Consider the following 22,997-nt stretch of genomic DNA (forward strand, 5'->3'; position numbering starts at 1 on the left):
AAATTTATGCCCACAACACACCCTGTTTCTGTCCAGATCATTCAGGATGTCGGAGGCTTCCACCAACATACTAGGGGAGGTCTGCCAGTGGACATATCATTCCACTGATGTGGCTTCATCTTCAGTGGCAGGACAATACCTCCATCACTTCCTAAGGCTTCTTGGCTGTTAGATCTTTAAGACAGAACTGTACAATTACGGTAGAAGGTTACAACTCAATGGATATGCAAGTCTTCTTTCACACTTAGTGGGTGGGATGTTTTTGTAATTCACTACTCAATTTAAAACAAACTACGAAACTGTAGACTTCTTTGGAGTGGGCACTTTATTGTTTATTGACTACATACATTAGGGCTAAAACTGTGGAAACACTGAGAAGACCTATTCTGGAGAGTTAACCCTGTTCTATTAGTTTCAGCGATACTGTGCAGATTTCTATGCAGATTTCTTTAGACAGTGTGAATGTCCTTTCTCTTTTGCTATCTTACAAATGCTCAAGAGCCAGTAAAATTAAATAATTGTGCCTATAAATATGGCAGGAGATCCAGCTCCTTGGCCTCTTTGTTTCAATTAGCTCATGGACAGGAGAAAGATAATAAATACAATTTCCTAATTCCGCTTTAAAACTACAGACCCATGTGAAAGCTCTTACTTTACTGATTGCTCATAAATGACTACTAGAGAAATTTTGGAATAATCCTATGAAAGAGTGTCAAAAAATCAGTTTTGCCTGCATTAATATGGATCAATACTAGTCTGGCGCCAAACACTCATCGCTAAGCTATTTTGGATTCAAGCAACATGACTACTACAACTCTTACCATTCAGTTTCAGCATCTCAGAGACCCTGCTAGATAGTCCCTGATTACAATAGCATTTCCCAGCTCAATTTGACCTGCTTGTTTTAAAATAATACTGAATTTCAAGATGGAAAAACAAGGTTGCAGAAGACTAATTGAGGGCTATCTCAAAGTATTCAAAATATCTGGTAAGATATGCAATGGCATTTCTGAAGGAAAAGACATAACATTAAGATCTCTGTCTAATATGAGGCTCCAGCCGAGTATGTACATCTGACCTTGGTTCATCCTGCTGTTCACATGGGTACTGGGAGATAACGAATGTAAGAGAGCAATAAGCTGCAGATCTGTTTGTTCTCTCTGCTTTTTTCCAAGTACTTTCTTGTGCATTTTTCACAGTGGCAGAAAATGACACTGAAAATATGAGTGAACTAGCTTAAAGCACATTCTCACTGTGCTACATCATTCACACACAAACACACACACATATATACCAATATACTTACAACACAAATAAATAGGAGTGCAAAGACATGACTCTTTAACATATATTATCAATAAATATAATTATGTTAAACAAGTTAAAATAGCCTGAGAAGATATATTTAAACTAAGCAATATAGTAAAACAACAATTGCCTTAACTAATTATTATAAAGTGCCTCTAGAATGAGGAAATTATTAAAACCCAAGAATGCTACATTAACATAAAATATGCAGCAGCTATTCTCTTAGACAAGATAATATTTGCTGTTGAAAAGGAACAAATGCAAAAAAGAAGAAAACTTCCTGTGCAATCACCTAGAATATGAGCTCATCATTCTGAGTGCCTTTCTAGAATTAATGACCAATTTGGACCTCAGATTTTGAGACCTCAAGTTCCTTTGAGTTCTGTTTGTTTTGGAAAACCCTCCACCTTTAAATGCTCTCCAAATGAATTTTAAACAGTCCTAAGGGTGGGAGAAGCTGCTGCTGCTGTTTGCTACAACACAGTGTAGACATTCCAGTGCAAAACAAAGAACATTCTGCAACTGGAACAGCTCCCTGAGAATGTTAAGTTTTTCTGTTTATCAAGAGACCATGTTTTCTACTTTTAAAGAGTTTGGGCAAATAAATCAGGAGAAATTGACCAGAAAAAATATTTAAACCTATGAAAGAGGTATAATAAAAACAATGACGGGACTATTTACATGTGAAACAAAAATGACCAGATAAGGAGAGTGTTTTGTTAATAACGAAGGAAAAGTATCCAAAGTCCTTTTGGAGTGAAAGGCACTGCTCTTCCCCAGCTGGCCACTACTCGGCATTTGCACACACTTTCCACCAAGTTCTCACTCCCTTAATTCTTCTTCCTTTGGAAAATGTTCTTGTTTGCAAGCCACATCCACTAGCAGATGTAGATCTAGGAGGAATGGAAAGGGCAATTCAATATCTGCTTTGGAGGGCACTGGAAATGCATGCTACATCTTAAGAGGTAGAAATGCGTGCTCAGGCCTTCCCTTGCCAGTTACTTTCCACATGAAACTCACCCACCAATACCTGCCTTTATCCTTGGGAGGTTCAAGCCCCATGTCAGTAAATTAAAAATGGTTCCAGAGCACTGGCAGCAGTAACAGAAGTCTACACTCTAACCAGCTGAGCTATCCAGCCAGCCCACTCAGTAGTAACTTAGAGCAGGGCTTTCAGGGTGGCTGCCCCTGTTCTGTGGAACAGCACACAAGAGGTACGTGGAGTCTGTACATTCTAGAAGCACTTCAATATATTTTTGTTTCTGAATCAAAAGGTCTCAGTCTTAGGTGTCCAGTTTGTATTATTTTAAAATCTATATTTTGTTGTTTTGTGTGGTTTAAATTTGTTTAGCAGTATTTATGGCATATTTGTTAACTGCCTTGAAACACTTGAAAAGGTGATTCATAAATTAAACAACAACTTCTGTAGGAGCAGAGTCCCAGAGAATGATGGAGCTCTTCCTTTTTGCCAAACCCTTGTCTAGTGCAGTGCATGCCTTTCAGGGTTTGCTCTGCAAAGGATCAGGATTTCATGACACAAGAGTGTAATGTAACACATAGTTCTCCCCTACTCATCTACAATGTGATTCATGTTAAAAATGTATTACTGACAGGGCAAACAGAGATTTAACTCTGTCCCTTAATCATTGTCCAGTGATCAGCAGCAGGTCAGCAGATCCTACACTCCCTCCCCTACCTGCTTGCCTCCCATGTTTAATGTCTTCCTCAGTCACTCTGATCACTGTTAAAGGTTACACTGGAACCAAGGTTAATCACGATGCATTCTCTAACCAGGATAATTAACCAGCTTCACACCTTGATTATGAATAAACTCGTTAGCACTAACCATCTTTAACACTGAGCCCTTGCTGGGGTGTGATACATGCCCACCCCATTCCTAGGGATATATGCTCTTTCTTCCACCACCATCCCACTCCATCCCCTATGTACCCGCCCCAAAATGGTAAATTCTGTCCTTGGAGGAGAATCACTACAGCCATCATTGTGAAATTAGGCAGGCTCCATTCCCTCAGAAGGGGTGACCATACCTGCAAATTGCATTCAACTATGACAGAAAATGAAAATGTAGACTTTCCCCTTTGTTTTAAAGGTGCTCTGCACAAAACCCCTGGATGATCTGCTATGCCTGCAAATTTTATTCAGTTCAATGAAAACGGGGGGAAAGGTATAGCCATTTTTAGAGGTGACATTATAGTCAATGTGGAGAACACAACACCCTCAGTTTTAACAAATCTAATTCAGTCCTGAGAGACACAGAGCAACAGTCAAATCTTATGGCTGGTACACATTCCTAGTATAAAAACTGCTTTGAGTTTATGGGTACCAGATCCCATTAATCCCTATATCCAGCAAATGTTAAAATCTAATCAAGGCAACCTAGCTTCCTGTGAGGTGATGGCCTGGGTGATGAGCTATTAAAGAGGCTTAGGGGCTCCATGGGAGACACAAATGGTTGGGGGGGCCCTCCCTCAACAGATAAAACCAGAATTTAGAGTTTAGGAGGGGTGTGACCTAGAAGAAAATCAGCAAGCTAGAAAGAGAGCCAAAAGCAATGTTTGGTGTCTGTTTGAATCCAAGCCTGTGGCTATGGGAGAAACAAAAACCTCTTGGGGTGCTAATACTGTTAACCCTTCCATTGTAGGCTCTGGTTGTATATATGTGTAAATAAACCATATATCATAAAGACACTTCAGTCTCTGCTGTGCCTCATTCCCAAAAGAAAGCACAACCCCTGGGTAAGCACCTGGAAGCCCAGGAATTTCACACAGCTCAGAGATTGAGGTGGCGCACAACAATACATTTGTTTCAACAAATCCTTAAAGCCTGCCATTCTTACCAGGGGATTTGCCCTTCTGTGAACTGCTCCTTCTTTCTCTGCATTTGGTTTGGATGGAGGAAACTGAATCTTTGGCACATTTGCTGAGAGGACCCACCTCCGAAAGGAGGAATCCTATCTGCTCTGAAGACACAACTGTCTCTGATGGATTTGTCTGACACTTGATACTGGGATCCTCCTTTAAAAAATGCACAAAAAATCCCCCATGAAGTGTTCACATAAATGTCCTTTTAACAGTCCCTTGAAGATGTTACTTTACACCATATTATTTATTTGAAACATTTATATCCTGCCCTTACTTTAAGGAGACCAAGAGTACATCTTATATGTACTCAGAATTTTGTGAGCGAGATTGGACTGAGAGAAAAGGATTGTCTCAAGGTCAACCAGTGAGAGCTTTCTGGCTGAGTGGGGACTTGAATTTAAGTCTCCCCAGTTTTAGCCCACTAACCACTGTACCACACTAGCTTTCTGCATTACGTCTCTCAGCAAAACTTATACAGTGATCTAAACAGTCTATGTGACATGCAATATGGAATATTTATGTTTATAACTTTGGAAAATGAACAATGCTGTAAATAGAAGTTATATTGGTAGTAATATAAATATTGGTTTGTCACATAAAAATATTCAGGCTAGGTTATCAATGCAGAATGTCGTACCCCTTTTCACTGCATTACACCATACCTGCGGCTGACTGAAGGGAAGTTCCTCCTGTACAAACACCATGGAAGACTGTGTTGAAGATTGGTTCAGCTGTTCTTTCAGCTTTGCTGGTGTAGGCTGCGTGGCTGCAGGCTGCTGCACTATTTGCGCTGTGGTATTCTCCACTGGTTCAGTGGTGTGGATAGTGTAAATAAACTCAGGAGACTGAGGCAAGGAGCATGCTATAGCTTGCTCTGATTCCACCACAAAGGATGTAATATCTGAGCCCACAGGTGTCAGAGGTTCTAGGTGGCTAGCCTGGCCTGAAGAAGGTGCATCATTGTTCCCCGGATTAACTAGTAACTGCTGGCCTCGGTTTGGCTGTGAAGTTGGACACTGGCTCTCCACTGGTTCCACCTTCACCATTTCCAACTTGGGGGATGAATGCATCTCATCTACAATCTGGAAGACAGCCTCCAAGTTTACTTCTGTCTTCTTGTTTTCATCAGAGGTGTTGCAGGACCAGTTAGAAGGTAGAAATTCAACAGGGTATGAAGATTGCATTGGTGGGTTCTGGCAAGGTAAAGGCAACAAATATATTTATTCCATTTATCTATTTGTTTTTGGCATATATGTTATGCTCTTTCAACAATGTCAACTGGGCCCTCCACAAACAATGTTAACCATGTTAACATTATCATTCTGGTTTGGCTTAATAAGTCAAACACTTCCATATGTCCAACCAAATGAACAATACGCCTTGTCTAATGAGGTGTAATTTATAAGTATGGAGCAGACAAGGGGCATGAAGCATTATTAACGCCTTTTGGGTTAGGAACATATGAACATGGAAAGCTTCTTATACTATGTCAGATACCCTGGTGTATCGAGATGATGATGATGATGATTTACAAAGATTTAGCTGGAGAAGCTGGGGATTGAACCTGATAACTTTTCAATGAGGTGTTCTACCACTGAGCTGCTGCATTTTTGATGTTCATTAAAAACAAAAATGTTTTATTTCAATACCATGAACACATCAGATGGAAAGGATTGTGGCCTGCACTGTGAGAGAAGAGAGGTAAACAGTCAAGCCAAGCCAAGTCCACCAAGTGTGTGTGTGTGTGTGTGTGTGTGTGTGTGTGTGTGTGTGTACTGGCTGCCTCCACTAAACAGCCCTTTAGCCTTCTGGAATTTAACTGACCCATCCTACTCCCTATACTGGGTAAAGTGGTATGGCAATGAGACATGGGGTGAATAACAAGCCCTCAGACAAAATGTTTCTAAAACAAAAGACAGTTTTAGTTAAGGTTTTTGTAAGGCAAAACGATTTTAGAAGAAAATGATTTTAAAAGGAAAAGTAATTTTACTTCTCTTTGAAACTTAAATAGTTATTTGTGAGTACTTGTTTATATCAGTCATTTGGCTCCAAAACAATGTAAAGAGTTCACACACTATTCTTTCATTTATGAATTATTTAAGCAGAGACTGGATGGACGTCTGACAAGGATGCTGTAGTTGTCTCTTCCATTGCAGATCTCACATTGACTTGATTACCTACAATGTCCCTTCCAGCTCTCTTATTATATGAAGTGTTTTCTTTCCATTTATTTTTCAATTTTGCAAAACAACACTTCTTATGCATTGATATGTAGCTGAAGTAGCGAACCAGAATGAAAGTCTTTTGATACACGGGCTATGATCCAAAGACATGTTCAATTTGTTCTGTGTGACCAAGGAAGCTTTGGTCTTGTGTTTCTCAATCTGCAGCTCCTCTCTGGCATATAGCAAGCCACTTTTGAAACAGAGGAGAACTTCAAAAACAGTTTGCGATGCGCACATCAAAAGAGTCTGCTCTTCAAAGTCAAATATTGCATTAGGTATGCCTAAAGTGGCTCATTAGATCATGGCCAATATACTTGCTTATTTGACTCACCTGAAAATAACTGCAGTGTGTATAGGTTGAGGCAGTAGGACTAGCACAGCCACTTAAGGGATCCATGTGGGTAGGTGGAGAGCAACACTGTAATACAGCTGGAAAGGGGAAGAAAAGGTAAAATAATAATAATAAACTTTCCCAACCATTAAGAAACCTCTCTGGATTGTATTTTTAAATACATACTATAGTTCTACTAGCTCCAAACTAGCACAAAAATGCAATATTCTATCTGCACATAATGGAGAAGGAACAGCCTGGTTTCAGAGAGGTATTAAAGAGGAGGAATGCACAGCTTGGCAAAGACGTACATAGAAAGCAAAAACACAGGGTTTCAAAAATAGCAGGGTACTCTTGCCAAAAGAGAGAATAGTTTTGCTGATGTTTGCTACTATTTCCGTTTTTAAAATCCCATGCTCTACTGAAAAGTATATGGTCCTGCTCAACAATGTCTAGATTTTGACGTATGAATAAATGTCTATCTTATTTTGTGTCCAGTTTTCTTTCTTAATTTAGAAGACATTCACACCATACATGAATATAAATGATAAAACTTATTTAGAACATCAGCCAGTGGGATGAGTGAATATGGATTTGTACTGCTTTTCACAGTGATCTTAAAAAGATACTTTACAAGGTATATAACAATCATGCAACCGTATTCCACTTTTTTGTAAACCACTTTGATGTTTCTTTGGTTTTACATCACTTTTGTTAAATAAATAAATTCCACGCTGTGCTCATGTATTATTTTTTTAGTTGCTTTTTCACTAGTGTCCTCAAGGTGGCTAACAGCACTTATAAAATACAACAGAGCTCTTCCACATTTGCTTGCACAAAGCTTACATGGAGGCTAGACTCTATCAAGTCTTTATTGGTCATGAGTTCTGATTTTGCAGAGAAGCTATTCAACATTGAAAATTCATTTTGATCTGCTTGTGAGGTGTTGCCTGTTAATCCCGTGTTCATCCCACACATTTTCCCATCACTTTTCCAATTGCAAAAAATCAGTTTTTTTTTTTTTTTTAAAGTGGATTTCTCTCACTGGGGCAAGAGAGCCCTTTAATCCACTTTACTTGTGCAAACCTAAATTTTCTGGTATGTGCTCGAATCCCTTCAGAAAACTAACAGTTTGGAGGTGACCCAAGAACCACACCAGCCTCACTGGAGCAGGAGCAGGCATCAGAGGTCCCTTCCCACAGGGCAGTTGCTGTAATTTGGCAACCAGCTTATGTTCACAAGTGTGGTACCAGCTCAAGGGGCAATTACATTTTCCTACTATTGTAACTAGGACCGGAAAAATCCTCAAGATCCTTACTCTCCCAACAAATGAGTGGCAATTGCAAACTTATTGTGTTGTAAACAAAAGCTCTAAAATGTAAAGAACTGCTTGTCTCATCCAAACTAAAATGAAATCAGTTCACTGCTGGCATTGCAGGCTGTAATGCATTCTAAATAAGAGGCAAGTAATGAATCTAGGCTAGAGGTGCCTGCTGCAGGTAAAACCTCATGTAGATAGCCCAAGCACCATGCTTTGAATATTGGCAAAAAAGACCCCATGGGGGTTACCTCTCTATATGACCCAGAAAAACACCTTCCAAGCCCAATAATGGTGATTAACCAGACTCAGGGCTGGTTTGCACAACATTTCTACAATAAATTGCGTCCCATAGGTCAGATCTATCTGTCCCAACCTGGCTCCAGTAGTGGTACCTAAAACCCAATCTTAGCAAGGAAGCCACAAGAAGAGACGGCTGCGTACCTGCTGCTCTTCTTGGGACTCCTCCAAACAAGCCTGCTGCAGAGGGATGTGTAAGCCAGATTGTTCTGCATGTATGCTTCCAATTAGCAGATGAATCTCTTCTAAGTGAAGCATCCTTTTTTTGTTCCCACAAGAGCTGATCTGTGCATAGAAACTTTCCCCCCATTATTGAATGAATGAATTAAACAATGGGGGACAAAGGTGGGAAGTATTGCAACATAATTTTCAGGTGAACAAAGGAAGAGCCATAAGCCAAGCCTGTTCCTTAGTGGGAATACACTTTGTTTAGAGTATCTAATTTTTTCTGTCCTTCTGTTGTGATGTTTTTGTTAAGTTCATACTTTTGTCTCTCTGCCCATATGTAACATATTATATTGTATATGCACAACATTATTCACATAATGTCCACTGTATTTCAGAGGTCACTTCACTTTATATATTCCTTCTTCTGAATCTGGTTGTGCGCCATTGTGGTAAGATCTGAATACATCCAGGAACACTGATCAGTTGAAGTTTGTCTCCCTGCTGGGAAAGCAGCACCAATACAGCGTTCCCAACCCATACACCAGAAAACAATTGCAGCAGATATGAAAAATGGTGATAGATTCCTCTGCCCACTATAAGCAATTAAACCACAACTTTTGAAAAGATGAAAAAGGAGCACTATGAACCATTTTTCAAATAGCCATAAGAAAAGCCTCCAGGAAAATAAGAAGATTGGTAGCGATGTTGTGTGGATGGACTGCAAAAAAATAGAAAATGAGGAACGGTGATTCCACCCTAAATGCCCTACAACAGTGTCACAAGTTTCCTTCCAAAATATATAACGAGGACAGTGGATGGGACTATGAGATGAAAAATAATCCACAATGGCCTGTGCCTTTTAACTAATGCCAGTCCAATACTAAAAAACCGTTCACTACAGAGAAAGCCTACTCTGTCACAAGAGACCAGGGCCTTGCGGGATTTGACATCTTTCCGCAGGGCCTGCAAGACAGAGCTGTTCCACCAGGCCTTTGGCCAGGGCACAGCCTGACTCCCTCCCTCGGCAATCTTCGCAGAGCTCTGGCCCAATGGTTGCCAGTGGCTTGAATTAATTAATTTTTATAATGAATGATTTTAGAATGTTGTTTATGTTGTACTTTTGTACTGTTTTATTATTGTTAGCCGCCCTGAGCCCGGCTTCGGCTGGGGAGGGCGGGATATAAATAAAATTTATTATTATTATTATTAACGCTCCTGTAATCAGTGTTCAATTGCAATGATATAAGTCTTGTATAAAGGGCCAAGCACTGTTCAAACGGGATGTATCTTTTGAAAAAAATTCAAGAAAAGAAATGCCTTCTTTTTGGATTTACTTTATTTGCATTTTCTTCTTCCCACTATATATAATATATATTCATCCTGGACAGACATTAGGCTTGTGGAATTTACTTTGATGAGAAATCCACCAAATCCTGCAACTAGATAAAGGTACAAAATTGTGTCTGTGAAGGAAGCCAGATTCAAAGTAGTGGTCCATGGGGCAAAGTAAATGGTCTACCCTATAATCCATGAGCCCTACACTTGAATACCCTACGTAAGTATCATTCTATATCTGAATTACTACAGATCAGAGCTTCTAACAGGCTTTTTTTTTTTTTTTTAGGTGAGGAGGGCGGCAGTCTGCTCTTGCTATTGTTAAACAACTGGGAGTCAGAAACTCTTCCCAATCTAGTCTGAATAATCCCGTTATCTACCATTTGCTTTCTGCCCACCCTGCATTAAAGCACACTTGTATGTTGTTGTTTTCTGAAATACCTAGATCAGGTTACCTGTTGGGTAGTAAGCTTGGGAGTATGGTGCTGAAGCTGCGTAACTGGTATATTTCTGGGGTGATGCAGCAATCGTCTGCGGTCCTTGCTGAATGTGCACTGAGGTAGCGCTGGGCTGCAGAGTGTAAGTTACCTCAGTTGGAAACCTCTGGAGCACAGGAAATGGAACTCCTTTGTCAGAAAAAGTTGATGTCTCCACCTGCCCTGGGAGCATCCCAAGGGAGTTCTGCCATGTTCTTGGAGGAAGAGGAGTCCGTTCTGAACCTTTCAGTGGGAAGGTATTTTGGTTGTGAGATGATGGTGACAGGTATGAGTATGGAGATAAATTATCTCGCCGAAAAGACCGGTGAAACTGTCCTAAAGTCAGTGGTGCTGCATAGGGAGAGGGAAAGAAAGTATTCACTGGATTATTAACAAGCATAAGACAGTAGATACCTCAATATTAGCTATAATTAAAATATTACAGAGAGCAAGCATTTTATTTCAGCAAGCATTTTAAGTTATTTCTGATTTAAAGGTCTTAATGATTTTTATCTCTATTGTATTTGCTGAGTTTGGGGAAAGTGTACACAAAAATGCACATATTACTGAAAATAACATACAAAAAACATATTCTGCATCTGGGAAACTGCTTGCAAAAAAATAGTCAAAACTGCATGCAAAAATGTGCTTATTATGAGAAATTCACATTAATAGCTGACACATTTTCTTGAGGATTATTTTAAAAAAAAATTGCTGCAGAAATGTGAACTGGATTTAAGATTGGAAAAATGAGGAACCGGAGAAACTGAAATTGACATATTTGTCCATCCATATGTACAGCCCTGATCCAGGATTTAACTGTGAGCCCAGGATCTCACTACAAAGCTTAAATTTTAGAGGGATACACAGCCTGAATTTCCAGCTCAGAATCAGAAGCTGCCATTTAGATAGCAGGCAGGACCATGATGCCAATAGCCTGACTTTACTGCCACATCAGTGTTGCAAACTCTTTTGAATTATATGTGCAAATTGAAACTGGAGGAGTGCAGTGTGATGGAGGCTCCTTGCATAGTTTTCATTTACATATTAAGGTATTTGTGTCCTGCACCCCAAAAAGATCCCAGGGAAGTTTACAACAAATATACACACTATTGTTATCAAATTTTAAAATAAAGAAACGAAAACGCAATAAAATCTAAAAGCAACAGAAAAGCAAATAAAAAACTAACCAGAAATTAATATTCACAATTAAAATAACTAAGAAAGAGCTTTAACTAACGCTAAAACAGCATCAGCGTGGAAAGCCAGGAGAGCATCTTTAGTAGGCATACCTTGGAAACGGGACACCATCATCCCTTTCTCTGGTTGACACTTGCTATATTATTATTATTATTATTATTATTATTATTATTATTATTATTATTTACAGTCTCAAACCCTGACGGGCTCTAAAGGTAAGCACCAGTATGCAGAGCTGGGTCTAGAAACAGACCAGGCCATTCAGACTACGTATGTCCCTGAATACCAACTGCTGGCTGCCAGGGAATCACAAATCAATAAAGTGCTGTTGCACTCATCTTCTGCTTGTGGGCTTCTTAAAGGCATCTGGTAGGCCACTGTGAGAACAGGATGCTGGACTAGATAGGCCTTCAGTCTCATGAGGCAGAGCTCTTATTATAACTCTCGCCCAGTTAACAGACTGACAGCTGTTTGGTTTTTTAAAACTAACCAGAGTTTTGACCATGAGAAGTTGTCCTTGTATTTTTATTTTTATTCGTATAGGATCTCTAGATAAAATATTTTTAATGGCAATTTGTTGTTTTATATCCTGCTGCTTCAGCATTTCCACTGTTAAAACAGCTAACATTGTTTTAATTCATTGTTATTCACTTCCCTGAGCTAAACTGAGGATAAGTGGATGTTTTAAATAAATTTGTTTAAAAAGAAATTAACAAGGGCCATGGCACAGTGTATGCAAAAGGTCCCAAGTTCAATACCGAACATCCAGAACTCCATAAGGGGCTGGGAGAGACTCCTTGCCTGAACCCCTGGAGAGCCCCTGCAAGTCAGCGCAGACAATATTGAGCTGCATAGACCAGTTTCCTATTTGTCACATTCTATTGTATTTGTGGGCTTTTCTTGTACGGATGTGGTATTTGTGTAGGAATTGTGTGTTGTGTGAAGAGTCCCTGTCTATAAGGTGTATATCTCAGGCAAATGCACTGCTCTTCTAAAGGGTGGGCCTTCTTTATCTCCCTGCAGAGGTTAGCAGTACTTTCACCCATTATTGATGTTTATACATTTCCTCCTCAGGCTGAGCTGGGGGGAAGATAGATATAAATTAAAAATGTATATTGTGTTAAAAATGGAGGAAGGGCAATCTCCAACCCAATGTTTTGCCTCCTGTTTCCTTTCCTTTTGTATCATTAACCTAGTAGGACCATCAGCTACACAACCTCCTCTTTGGGTTTGAGGCTAGGGCTCGAAATACTGTGCAGTCATTTTTGCACCCTACTGGGTATGCAAAAGAAGAGAGGCTTGTGAACGTTGCTTAATTGTAGCAGCTATAAAAATAAATATCATTATTCCTTGGGCTGAGGAAAGTAGTAAAGGAAGAGTGAGACAATGGCTAGGATAAGAAATGGTCCAATTTGTTTAGCAAGACTAATTCTTCTTTTTAGAGGTGCTCTACTTTTTCTTGGGGGAGGGGTGATATAAGATGCAAACTGCACCAGCTAATTGCAGTATACAGCGACAACTAGTGTACAAAATGAGCTGGTGCACACTTGCCCTAAAGGTTGGGAACAGATAAAATGTATTTGTGGGCATATCTACGCAGCAAAATTCAGTCCACTTAACCACCTGTTTCTCCTCAAAAAAATTTAATAAATTGTAGCCCTGACTAGGATCTCAGGTTCTTTATTTTCCATTGTTCTCTGAAGAAAGCAAATTTGAAATTTACAGTATATGCATTATGCAATAGGACAGCATCATGAAGGGGAGTTATTCTGCACTGATTTGCAATAGAAGAGACTCTTGCCCCACATCTCTATTGCAATGAGTGCAGCAGTAATGTAGATGGAGTTTGTGGTGGGAGGAGTCTTCTCAGCTAAGGCATTGCAGAGCTGAAACACATGAAGTGGGAGAAGGAAGTAGAGCACCTGCTACCACCACCAACCTTCTGGAGTATGACTTTGTGAATATCCTGTGATCTTGTTTTCTGAGGTTGCATGTTTAATTTTAGTTAATATAAATTAGATGCTTGTGGAGGTATCTGAACTTTCCTATGGTACTCAGAAGCTGGATAGCTTAAGATGGTAACAGAATGGATTTTCCTCTTGCCCTTTCAGTCAGTACATATGGACACAGTGGGAGATTCAAACAAGCGTTTTTGTGATTATAGATCCAGAGGATGAGGTTTAATCTGGACCAAAAGGCTGTTTCAGAGAATGTTAGAACTGAAGTGAATGGCATGATTACTTGAAAAGAGGCTAGATGAATTTCAAGTGTCTATTTTCATACCCTAGGAAATTGGGCAGAGGCATGTGTATGAATGGAACTATGTCCACATGTGGTACCAAGGTGCTTTCAACTTGTGGGAGGTGTTCATAGGGGGCATAAATCTGAATGCTAGAACTAAACTCTGGTGCGTGCCTGTCATATGCATTCCACATCAGCACTGAGTAACTGCAGCCACATTCACACATCCAACCATTATGTGGGACTAGAAGTTTCCATTTAAAAATGAAAGTGAATTTTGCTGTAAGGGGCCATGCTAAGAACGGGGGGGGGGGGGTGTCATTGTGTGTTGTTTCTGCAGCAGACCAAGTTTTGTGGCACCTTAAAGGCTAATATATTTATTATGACATGAACTTCCATCCTGTGTGACCATATACATATGTGTAATCTACACATAGACAGAACTGTCAACTGTGGGCAACACTTGGTGATTCTGTTGAAGCAGAATGTTTATGCCTTTTTTCAGTTTTAACATTTCATCTTTAGCTAGTTCATATTTGGAACTAAGGCATATGCCAACTACATATGCTAAAAATGTCTTAGTTCCATCGAAGCCTTTTCTATTTACCTGGTCTATATATTACCGTGACAGATAAATTTTATTTTACGCTGTTATTTTATATTGGTGGGTTTTAACACGTGCATTGAATGTTTTTTATTCTTTTGCACAGCGCACTGGGATTTTTAACTATTGAAGCAGTCTGTAAGCAATTTAAATGTCTACTCAGAAGTAAGCTCTACTGAATCCCACAGAGCTCACTCCTAGGTAAGTAGAGCTAGGACTGCTGCCTAAAGAGATCCATAAAATGGGTGCCACAAAGCTTTTTGCTGCCCTTGTTCAAGAAACTAAATGCTTTTTTGTGGGTGGGTGGGTGGGGGTGTGAGGTTGAACCCTGGAGGCTCTTTCGACGGCCCTTGGCAGGCTGTGGTTACTCTGCACGTGCTCAAGAGCCTTCTGGTCTTGCAGGAGCTGTTGCTGCGTCGCGCCGTCTCTCTCACCGGGCTTGTTGTCGCTGCTCTTGGCGGCCGCCCCGGCGGCGGAGGCGGCTGCTGCTGCTGCCACGGCGGCGGCGGCCTGCCCCGCGGGGCTGTTGTGCTGCTGGTGGTGCTGGTGCTGCTGCGCCAGAAGGGCCTCCCCGCCGTGCAGGGAAGTGCTGAGGAGGCGCTGGAAGCGGTTGGGCGGGCGGCTGGTGACTTCCAGCCCGGCGGCCAGCTTGGCTTTGTTGGCGCTGGTCAGGCGCTTGAGGTGCACCAACAGGTCGGGCCGGTCGCGGCGGAAGTGCGGGCTGTGGAAATGGTGCAAAGGGCCTCCGGGGGCCGAGGACGACGACGAAGCCGGGGAAGAGGAGGAAGCCGAGGAGGCCGAAGAAGACGAGGCCGACCCTCCTCCGCCTCCCCCTCCGGGCGGGCCCAGCACCACTTTTCGGAAGCCGTACAGGTTGAGCTGGCGGATGAAGCTGGTGAAGTTGGTGGTCTTGAATAGCTCCGGGGAGGCGGGCGGCCCTGAGGGGACGCCCGACGACGAGGCCGAGGCGCCGCCTCCATCGCCGCCTGGGCCGCCTCCCCCAACGGCCGCCACCGCCGCGCCTCCCCCGGCTCCTCCTCCTCCTGCTCCTCCTCCCCCGGCGCCCAGGAGCTCCGCCTCGAACAAGGGCTGGTCAATGAGGAGCCCTTCGCCGCGGGCGTCCCAGCGGATGGAGCGGAAGCGCGGGCTGTTCACCAGCCGCCACAGCTTGGCGGGGAAGTTGTTGGGGTTGATGGGCGCCGCCGACAGCAGCGAGTCCTCCATGGCGCTTCTGAGGAGGAAGAAACGGGCGGCGAGGCCTCGCGCGCACCTCAGAGCGAGACACCCCTCCTTCTTTCCCCTTTCCTTTCACTCGTTTCCTGCCCCCATGGCCCCCGCCTCAGGACGGCCCAACGGACGGACGGACGGCGCGAGGGACCGGCGGCTTTTTTTTCCTCCCCCAACGGCCGCCGCCGTCAATCACCCGCGGGGCCGCCGCCGACGAGGCAGAGGCGGGCGGGAAAGGCACGCGCCGAGGCCGCTTTCGTTGTCTCCCGCCAAAACCGCACAACCGACCCCCACAACAACGGCGATTGGGCAAACACATAAAAATCATAGACACAACAACAACAACAACAATAATAATCATTTGACAAAACAGTAAATAGTAACGATAACGTATTGCACACGCGGCGGCACGTGCCTCGTTTGTTGCGAGGCTATCTTTGGGATAGGTGACTTGATACCTGCGAAAATCTTATGGATTTTCTCATCCATTTCCTCCCCTCGCCCCCAAATCCGCATCTCGCAGTTCTTTGCTTCGTTTGCGTGCTATTTCTGCAAACTGAACAAGTGCATCTTTTAAAATAATAATCACCTCAGTTTTCAGAGTTCCCTTTTACTCCCTCCCTGAGATCATGTGCAAATGTCATTAAAAAACAAAAACAATTAATATACACCTTGGCTACGTAAACACAAATGCGCATCATGGAAATAGTTAACATATAGCAAATTGGTATAGGTTGTAACAAATGAGCCTCTGTACAAAGGATGCTTTGCCCTCACCAAGAGCACAAGATTCTGCACTCTTGGAATCACCTCCTTCATAAACAGGCTAAAAATACATTACACACAGCACATGAATAAAATTCCTGTTGGCTCGCAACTTGACATGGATACTACAATTTTTATTACCTTTATATCCCCTTTCCTCCAAGGAACTCAATGTGGTGTACGTAGCCTGAGTCCCATAACTTTTACAAATTAAAAAGGGTGCTCTGAGCCAGTGAATGGGTGGCTGGCTGGCTTTTCCTAGAGGATGTTACCATCAATGGTGAGAACAGGATGCTGGACTTGATGGGTCCCCTTTGGCCAAACACAGCAGCTGGGTTCCTATGTTCCTCATTCTCAAACTTGGTGATTTGAGGGAGAACTGCATGTGTTCAGGACACTTTCCCAACTTATGCAAAAAATGCATATACATAAACCATAGTGTTTGAACATTACCCACCCTTAACTGTAATTGCCACCTAAATCTGAAAATAATTAAATGTAATAAATGTAGCTCTGTGCATATACAGAGCTTTCCCCCTTGCCGCTAATAAACTAACAAACCCCGCCCCATGCTCTTAGAATTGTCACCCCAATTTATGTAAGTGCCAAAAATAAACTAGGTGCTTTATATTGAATGAAATGCACAGGGCCCCGCAGGTGGCCTTAAAATCAGCAGGGTTGCCAAGTAGGTCTGAGCCCCCACCCTCACACTTAAAAAAAGGGGGATATTTTAAGATGGCTTTTCCAAAATATGCTTTAGTCATTTGTCAACTCAGGCTTGGTGGCATGGGGTAGGAAACCTCTCCTGTAAAAATGCTGCTGCAGCAATGGCCTTCGAGTGCTTTTGCATGTCTGGAATACACCCTTGAGCTGTGACTGCTTTGCTTGCTGGGGTGGAAGCGTGTGTCTGTGTGGAAATTCTGACTTTTACATGGCTTCCCTTCTGTCCAAAGGGAAGAGTCATATCTGTTCCTCCAGCCACTTTTGCCTGTGGCATACATACAGGCCCTGGAAAGTTGCCCTGTGAGGGAATGCAGACCTTGGACCAGCTGGCTGGGGCTGATGGGAACAATTATCCAAAACATCTGAAGGGCACCAGGTTGCCAAAGGCCTTTGAATGATTTTATCTAAATAGCTTTGTTTTGCCTGAAAAGCCATATAAAAACATTGCCTGCCATGTGTTGAATATTCAGCTTGAAATTTCTCAAGCCAGGGACCTGTGATTTATTATTTTTCTGCAAAGTGCTGTGGAGTCCATAATGGCACTGATCCCAGCCTGCTCTTGACACAGTTAAATTAAGGGCCCTCTCCAAGTTGTTAACCACCAACCTTTTCTTTTGAAAAGCCATTTTTTCACCTAGGAGAAACAGAGCAGCCCCGGTTATATCCTCCTCTAGGAAAGGCTCCAGGAAGATCATTCATTCACTCATGATTAAATAAAACGGTCCAACAAAGCAGCACTAATATAGAGATTTTATTCAACTGTATTGAATTTCTTACAGCACATTGCCTGTCACAAAGCTATTGATCTGATTTTGGAGTTGTTTTTTGCCTGAAGACAGTGACACAAATTCATGAGAGCTGAAAGCAGTTTTGATTAACCACGACTTGGGAGGGTCTTATTCTACTTTTGTTTTCGGATTTTTGTTCAACATCTGTGCAAATGAGTTGGAACCAAACCTGAACTCTTCCTCCTATTTCCATCACTTCACATGGACAAAGCTCAGAATATGGCAAAATCGGAGATCCCACCTTTTAGCAATATGAGGTGTGTGGTGTGTTTTTTTTGCTCCTTGAAAGAGGCCACAGGGCAACTCAAGGAGATCCAGTGTCAGAGGATGATGCTGGCTTTTAGGCTTATGACCCAAAAGCAAGCTGAAATGTGGAAGAAAGAATAAGGTAGACAGAACCACTAACTTCACTGAAAGTTTTTTTTTATAAAAAAAATCAGCCAGGAATAGACAACTGGCAAGAATGCAATCTGAGTGTGGAGAGGGCAGTATTTTCGCATTCTTGAGACAAGATGTCTTGGCCCAGCCTATTGGTGGAGCATCTGAGAGCTCTTGGACCAGCTGGAAGAAACCCTCACAATCCTGTTCACTCTACAAACCCCCCTGCAGATGTACTACACTTCAGGAAAAAGTGATCATGAACATTGCGCTCATGAAAAGCTGTGGAAATGTTGGCCGCATCTCACTCCCCTTTTGTAAAGCATGTAAGTGCTCGTTTGGATGGAAGAGAAAGTATTAGGGAAAAGTAATTGATACAGTCACTGAAGTGAAGCATCTATAAATCAAGAGAGACATTTCCAACAAGGGGGTTTATTGATGTCAGAATGAGCTGGAGAGCAGTTTTGTGAAGGTGGTGATGATGATGATAGCCTTTTATATTACCCCTTGCAGCTTCTTGAGTGACAGGAACAGGAAGTCCCTGTCTGCAAGTGTTCGCCGCCTCCCATTTGTGAAATTGGCATTCTTCCCTCCCTCCCTCCCACCCCCACCCCCCACTTTTGTTCTCCAGACTACAGTTTTTAAGTGCAGAGAGAAATAACATTAGCAGCATTTTGGACTGAAACCCTCAAGCACACTATAAACAGCACATTCCAGGAGGTAAAGAAAACCTACACAGACTGCCCCCTCCAGGCACCAGGTTTTCAGGATAAAAGAGCAACCAGAAATAGACACAAGTGCAGCAATAAGGAGTGGAGGAGAATGACACACTGTGGTGTAGATCGAGGGAGGCTCGAGGTGTCTCCTGCGAAGACGCCAGGCGGGAACTGGCTGCCCAAAACCCACAGAGGGCAGGAAGTGTATAGCAAGCCAAACTTAACTGCTTTCCACAAGCAACAGCCCAGCTGCCGGGGCAAAGAGTCTTACTCCCTGAAGGGACACAGGGAAGGGACAGAGAGAGAGATGCTCTGCTTAGTATGGAAGTCCCCGCCCCAGCTCCTGCTTTTTGTACTAGTGCTGGCCTTGAGCCACTCAGGGAAATGGTTGGCAAGCCGAACACAACTGAGACGTGACAGACACAGCCAGAGTGAACTCCTGCAGATGTACAACTCTGAGGCTGCAGTCTTCTTCTTCCTTGCACAAGTCAACCTGCCTGCCTTTGTGAGGTGGGGGAGAAGAGGGTCTGGTTCTGATCATACCTTCCTATTGCTTTTGGGAACAAGGCAGTTGTAATCTGCACCACATCCCTTGCCAGCCCTCTGAAGTAAAGACACCGCAGTCTCCGATTTAGCCTCAGGTCTTCAGACCACAAACAGTACCATGAGGTGGGCCATATCACACTCTTTAATCCAATTTCCTCATCTCCAATACATGGGGCACCAAGTGGGGAAAATCGCCAACAGTGCATACAAGGCTTGGTGATCAAGTGCTGCGCTACAGACCTCCTCAGCTGCAGCAGAGGCAGCCCCTCCCCTTTCCTTCCAGTCTGCAAGTTGAAAAGGCCAGGCCTTGACAAGTTTTCCTCTGCTGGCGTTCAGCTAGAAGCAGTGGCAATGGGCTTCTTCAGATGCTGGCTCATAAGTTCCCTGGCACGGGATACCTGGATGTGATCGTAACAGGTGTTGCAGACGAGGACCGGGTCATAGAGCTGCTGATCAGGAATGGGCAGCTTCAGGTGGCAGCAGCTGGCACAAAACACATTCCCACAATTCCTGGGCAAGGAGTAAAAGAACACAAGGACAGCTGTCACCCTGGAGCCAAAGTGGTCTGGTATGGGGAGGATCTTGTCTAAAGAGAAGGGGCTTCTGTTATCTTGTTTGGCACAGTAATGGATCAGACAATGTCATCCAAGCAACCCCAGGTATTCTGCTGCACTGTGGTTCTTCAGTAGCCCCTGTGGCCTAAGGAACAGATTCTCCTGTGGGGGCACTGGGAATATATAGCATGAATTAACCAGAGCTTCTTACATCTGCTATGCACTACTTTTTGGCTTATAAGTGGGAATGGAAGAGCAGTTGCTTGCCCATAGCTCAGCGGCAGAGGACATATTTGAATGCAGGAAGTGCCAGGTTCAGTCCTTGGCATCTCAGTGGGGCTGGGAAAGACCTTCAGCTTTATATGTTCACATAAAGCTGGGCTAAAGCACTGACAGCTGATTTAGCCCACAACTCCTGCTCAGAAACCTTTCATCCCCACTCCCATTTTGTCCTCCAAGCTTTCCATTTCAGCTCTGCTCACAGTACTCAACTATCTCCTCACAGAATTCCATCTTTGCCCTTTCCAACTTTTTTCCCTTCCTGTAAGGCCTCTCACTTCCTCATGTATGCCGACGTACCTGTACTTTCTATACATTGGGCCAAAAAAAATCCTAACTGGGGTTGCACCAGATGATCCTTTGGTCCCTTCCAACCCTACAATACTATGATTCTATATACACTGATGGGGTCTGAGCAAGTGGTGACTGACCAGGAAAACGATCTGGTGTTGTAGTAGATAGCTCAATGAAAACGTCGACCTAGTGTGTGGCAGCTGTGAAAAAGGTGAACGCCATGTTAGGGGTCGTTAGGAAAGGGGCTGAAAATAAAACTGCCAATACTGTAATGCTTTATGGAATTCTACAGTGCAGCCACACTTGGAACACTTGTGTACAATTCTGTTCGCCACGCCTAGAAAGGATATTTAAGGGCTGGAAAAGGTTCAGAAAAGGGAAACCAAATTGATCTAGTGGATGGAGCAACTCCACTTTGAGAAGAGGCTGCAACATTTGGTGCTAGGGGCTCAGCCACACAGCCGTGTGCCCCACCACTTTCCCCCAGGGAAACTTGTGGTTTATTGCTGAATCGGAACAAACATTTGTTCTGACTTAAAACTAAAGGAGTGGGTTTTCCAGGGGGAAGCCATGAGGCAAAGGCAAAACCACTTGGACCCATGTCTAGAAAGCAGCAGACAAAACTGCTTGGAAAGAAGGACAAAATGGTCTTATGAATGAACACATGCAAAACAGACACAGACATCCATCCACCCCTAGGTCTGAACAAGCAGGGCTCTCTTCTTATATACCTATTATTTTATCTTGGTTATTAATACTACAGTCTTGTTAAGGCACTGATTTAGTACTTTCAGGAAAAACAAAAAAACAGGACTTAGTGGATTTTAATCCCACAGAGTTTTAAGAATGGCTTTTCTAGGAATATTCATTATCCAATTTTTCATCCGCAGAATCCTAAATTTTCCTTGTAAAAGCATAACATCAGGCAAACTGTTTATACAATTTTTAAGTATAAAGGATGTAATCTAAAAATACTGATGTAGTGAACATCTTTGTTAATTTCCTGAGAGCAAAACACCCTACACTCTTCCAAGCATTTAAGCAAATGGTTGGCAATTACACTGGCCAACCGTCCCATACTTGCCAGGAAAGAAACCATTCCTCCTGCTCTCCAGTGGGGAATCTGCTGCCCAATCCTTCTCAAAATTCTATTCACCATGAACATTTGAGATGTAGTTACTGAACTGAGGGGAAGAAAAATAAAACAGACAACTGACAAGGAAAAGTCATAGCAGTTGCTAAGCGTTACCTGCAGTGGTGCCTGCGTTTGGCTAACCAGAACTCACAGTCACAGTTAAAGCAGTGTGAGGCCATGTGGTCTGGAACCCAGCGAGTGACCTGCAGAGAAATCACAGTGTGTATCTGTTGGTTAGAAGGATATTCGTATACAGAGTCAGGGAGCAGCATTTACTTGGCACATTTGAAAACTTTGCTTGGAGTTCTGTGTTTCCAGCACTTCCAGTTTCAGAAAAGTGATTGACACACAGGAAACAATTCAGAAAGGGGCCACACTGACAGTTTAAGATGGGAAAAAGCAAACGATAAAATGAATGTTTTCTCTAGAAATAGGAAGAATGCTGAGTTTTCAAGCATCAGAAAGGATGTCAGAGAGTAATTGCTCCTTGGAGTAGGCATTCCCCATCCTGGTGCCTCCACAAGTTTTGAACTAGCACTCCCAACAGCCCCAGTAAACACAGCCATTGGGCAAAGATAATAGGAGTTGCAGTCCAAAACATATGAAGGACATCCAGTTAGGAAGTCCAGAGTAGACAAATAAGGGGTACTTCTAGACATACAGTTCATTAAACCCTTAATACATCCAGATATAGTGAAATGCAAGAGAGTTTGTAACACCAGATCTAGAATGGGGCAATAGCAGACACACACAAAATAATGGAAATACTGAGCTTCCCATGTCATGCTAGCCAACTAAGGAGATGCAACAAACCTCAGTTTCCCTTTTATCAACAGGCTCCCAGCTTGCTTCAGATAGACAGTCTTCACTGTGGTCAGAGTAGAAGTCCTCATTTTCACTGCCATCTGATTCCTTGAGGCAGGTCTGCAAGGAAGGCCACGACAGCCATTAGCTAATCTGTTACATACCACACACATTTCCACCTCCCCCTGAAACCTCAGTATCCTCTAATAGTGAGTTGGGAATAATTACGCTCACAGGGGCATCGGAAGCTGCCTTGTATCAGGTCAAGCCAACTGTCCCATCTACCCCAGTATCTACTGTAACCAGTAGCACTTCTCCAGAGTCTTAGGCAGAGGGTCCTTCCCATAACAGCTGCCTGATCTTTTTATAACTGGAGTTTCCAGAAATGGAACCTAGGATG

At 42.8% G+C, this 22,997-nt stretch overlaps 2 protein-coding genes across 4 annotated transcripts in view; both read right to left on the reverse strand.

Moving 5' to 3' along the window:
- Positions 1-307: 307 nt before the first annotated feature.
- On the reverse strand, positions 308-15,847 carry HSF5 (heat shock transcription factor 5). 2 transcript variants are annotated; one of them, XM_081172994.1, is made up of 6 exons: positions 14,757-15,847; positions 10,323-10,694; positions 6,747-6,844; positions 4,853-5,383; positions 4,166-4,343; positions 308-2,201 (listed from the first exon to the last, which is right to left on the reverse strand). In XM_081172994.1, the coding sequence occupies exons 1-6, from the start codon at positions 15,610-15,612 to the stop codon at positions 2,131-2,133; spliced, it is 2,106 nt and encodes a 701-aa protein (XP_081029120.1). In that variant the 5' UTR covers positions 15,613-15,847; the 3' UTR covers positions 308-2,130. The 2 variants fall into 2 exon arrangements, with proteins under 2 accessions (XP_081029120.1, XP_081029121.1); XM_081172995.1 differs by having other exon boundaries at positions 14,823-15,844.
- A 1,992-nt stretch (positions 15,848-17,839) lies between these two features.
- MTMR4 (myotubularin related protein 4) overlaps positions 17,840-22,997 on the reverse strand; it is a 48,707-nt gene continuing 43,549 nt past the window's right edge. For both annotated transcript variants that reach the window (XM_081172881.1, XM_081172880.1), the window contains 3 exons: positions 22,607-22,717; positions 21,908-21,996; positions 17,840-20,041 (listed from right to left, as the gene is read on the reverse strand). In XM_081172881.1, the coding sequence (XP_081029007.1) occupies positions 19,864-20,041; positions 21,908-21,996; positions 22,607-22,717 (378 nt within the window). In that variant the 3' untranslated portion in view covers positions 17,840-19,863. The remainder of the gene's footprint in view (positions 20,042-21,907; positions 21,997-22,606; positions 22,718-22,997) is intronic.

Source organism: Podarcis bocagei (assembly GCF_964188305.1).
Source record: "Podarcis bocagei genome assembly, chromosome: 15".
NCBI classification, from domain to species: domain Eukaryota; kingdom Metazoa; phylum Chordata; class Lepidosauria; order Squamata; family Lacertidae; genus Podarcis; species Podarcis bocagei.

Bases quoted from the DNA above. Each gene is read 5' to 3' on its own strand.
- HSF5 (XM_081172994.1), bottom strand. From the start codon at position 15,612: ATGGAGGACTCGCTGCTGTCGGCGGCGCCCATCAACCCCAACAACTTC. The intron at 6,845-10,322 runs GTAACCTGATCT...TCCCCTTTCCAG, and splicing joins CCAAGCTTACTACCCAACAG to CTGTATTACAGTGTTGCTCT. The intron at 5,384-6,746 runs GTGAGTCAAATA...TTACCTTGCCAG, and splicing joins CACACTGCAGTTATTTTCAG to AACCCACCAATGCAATCTTC.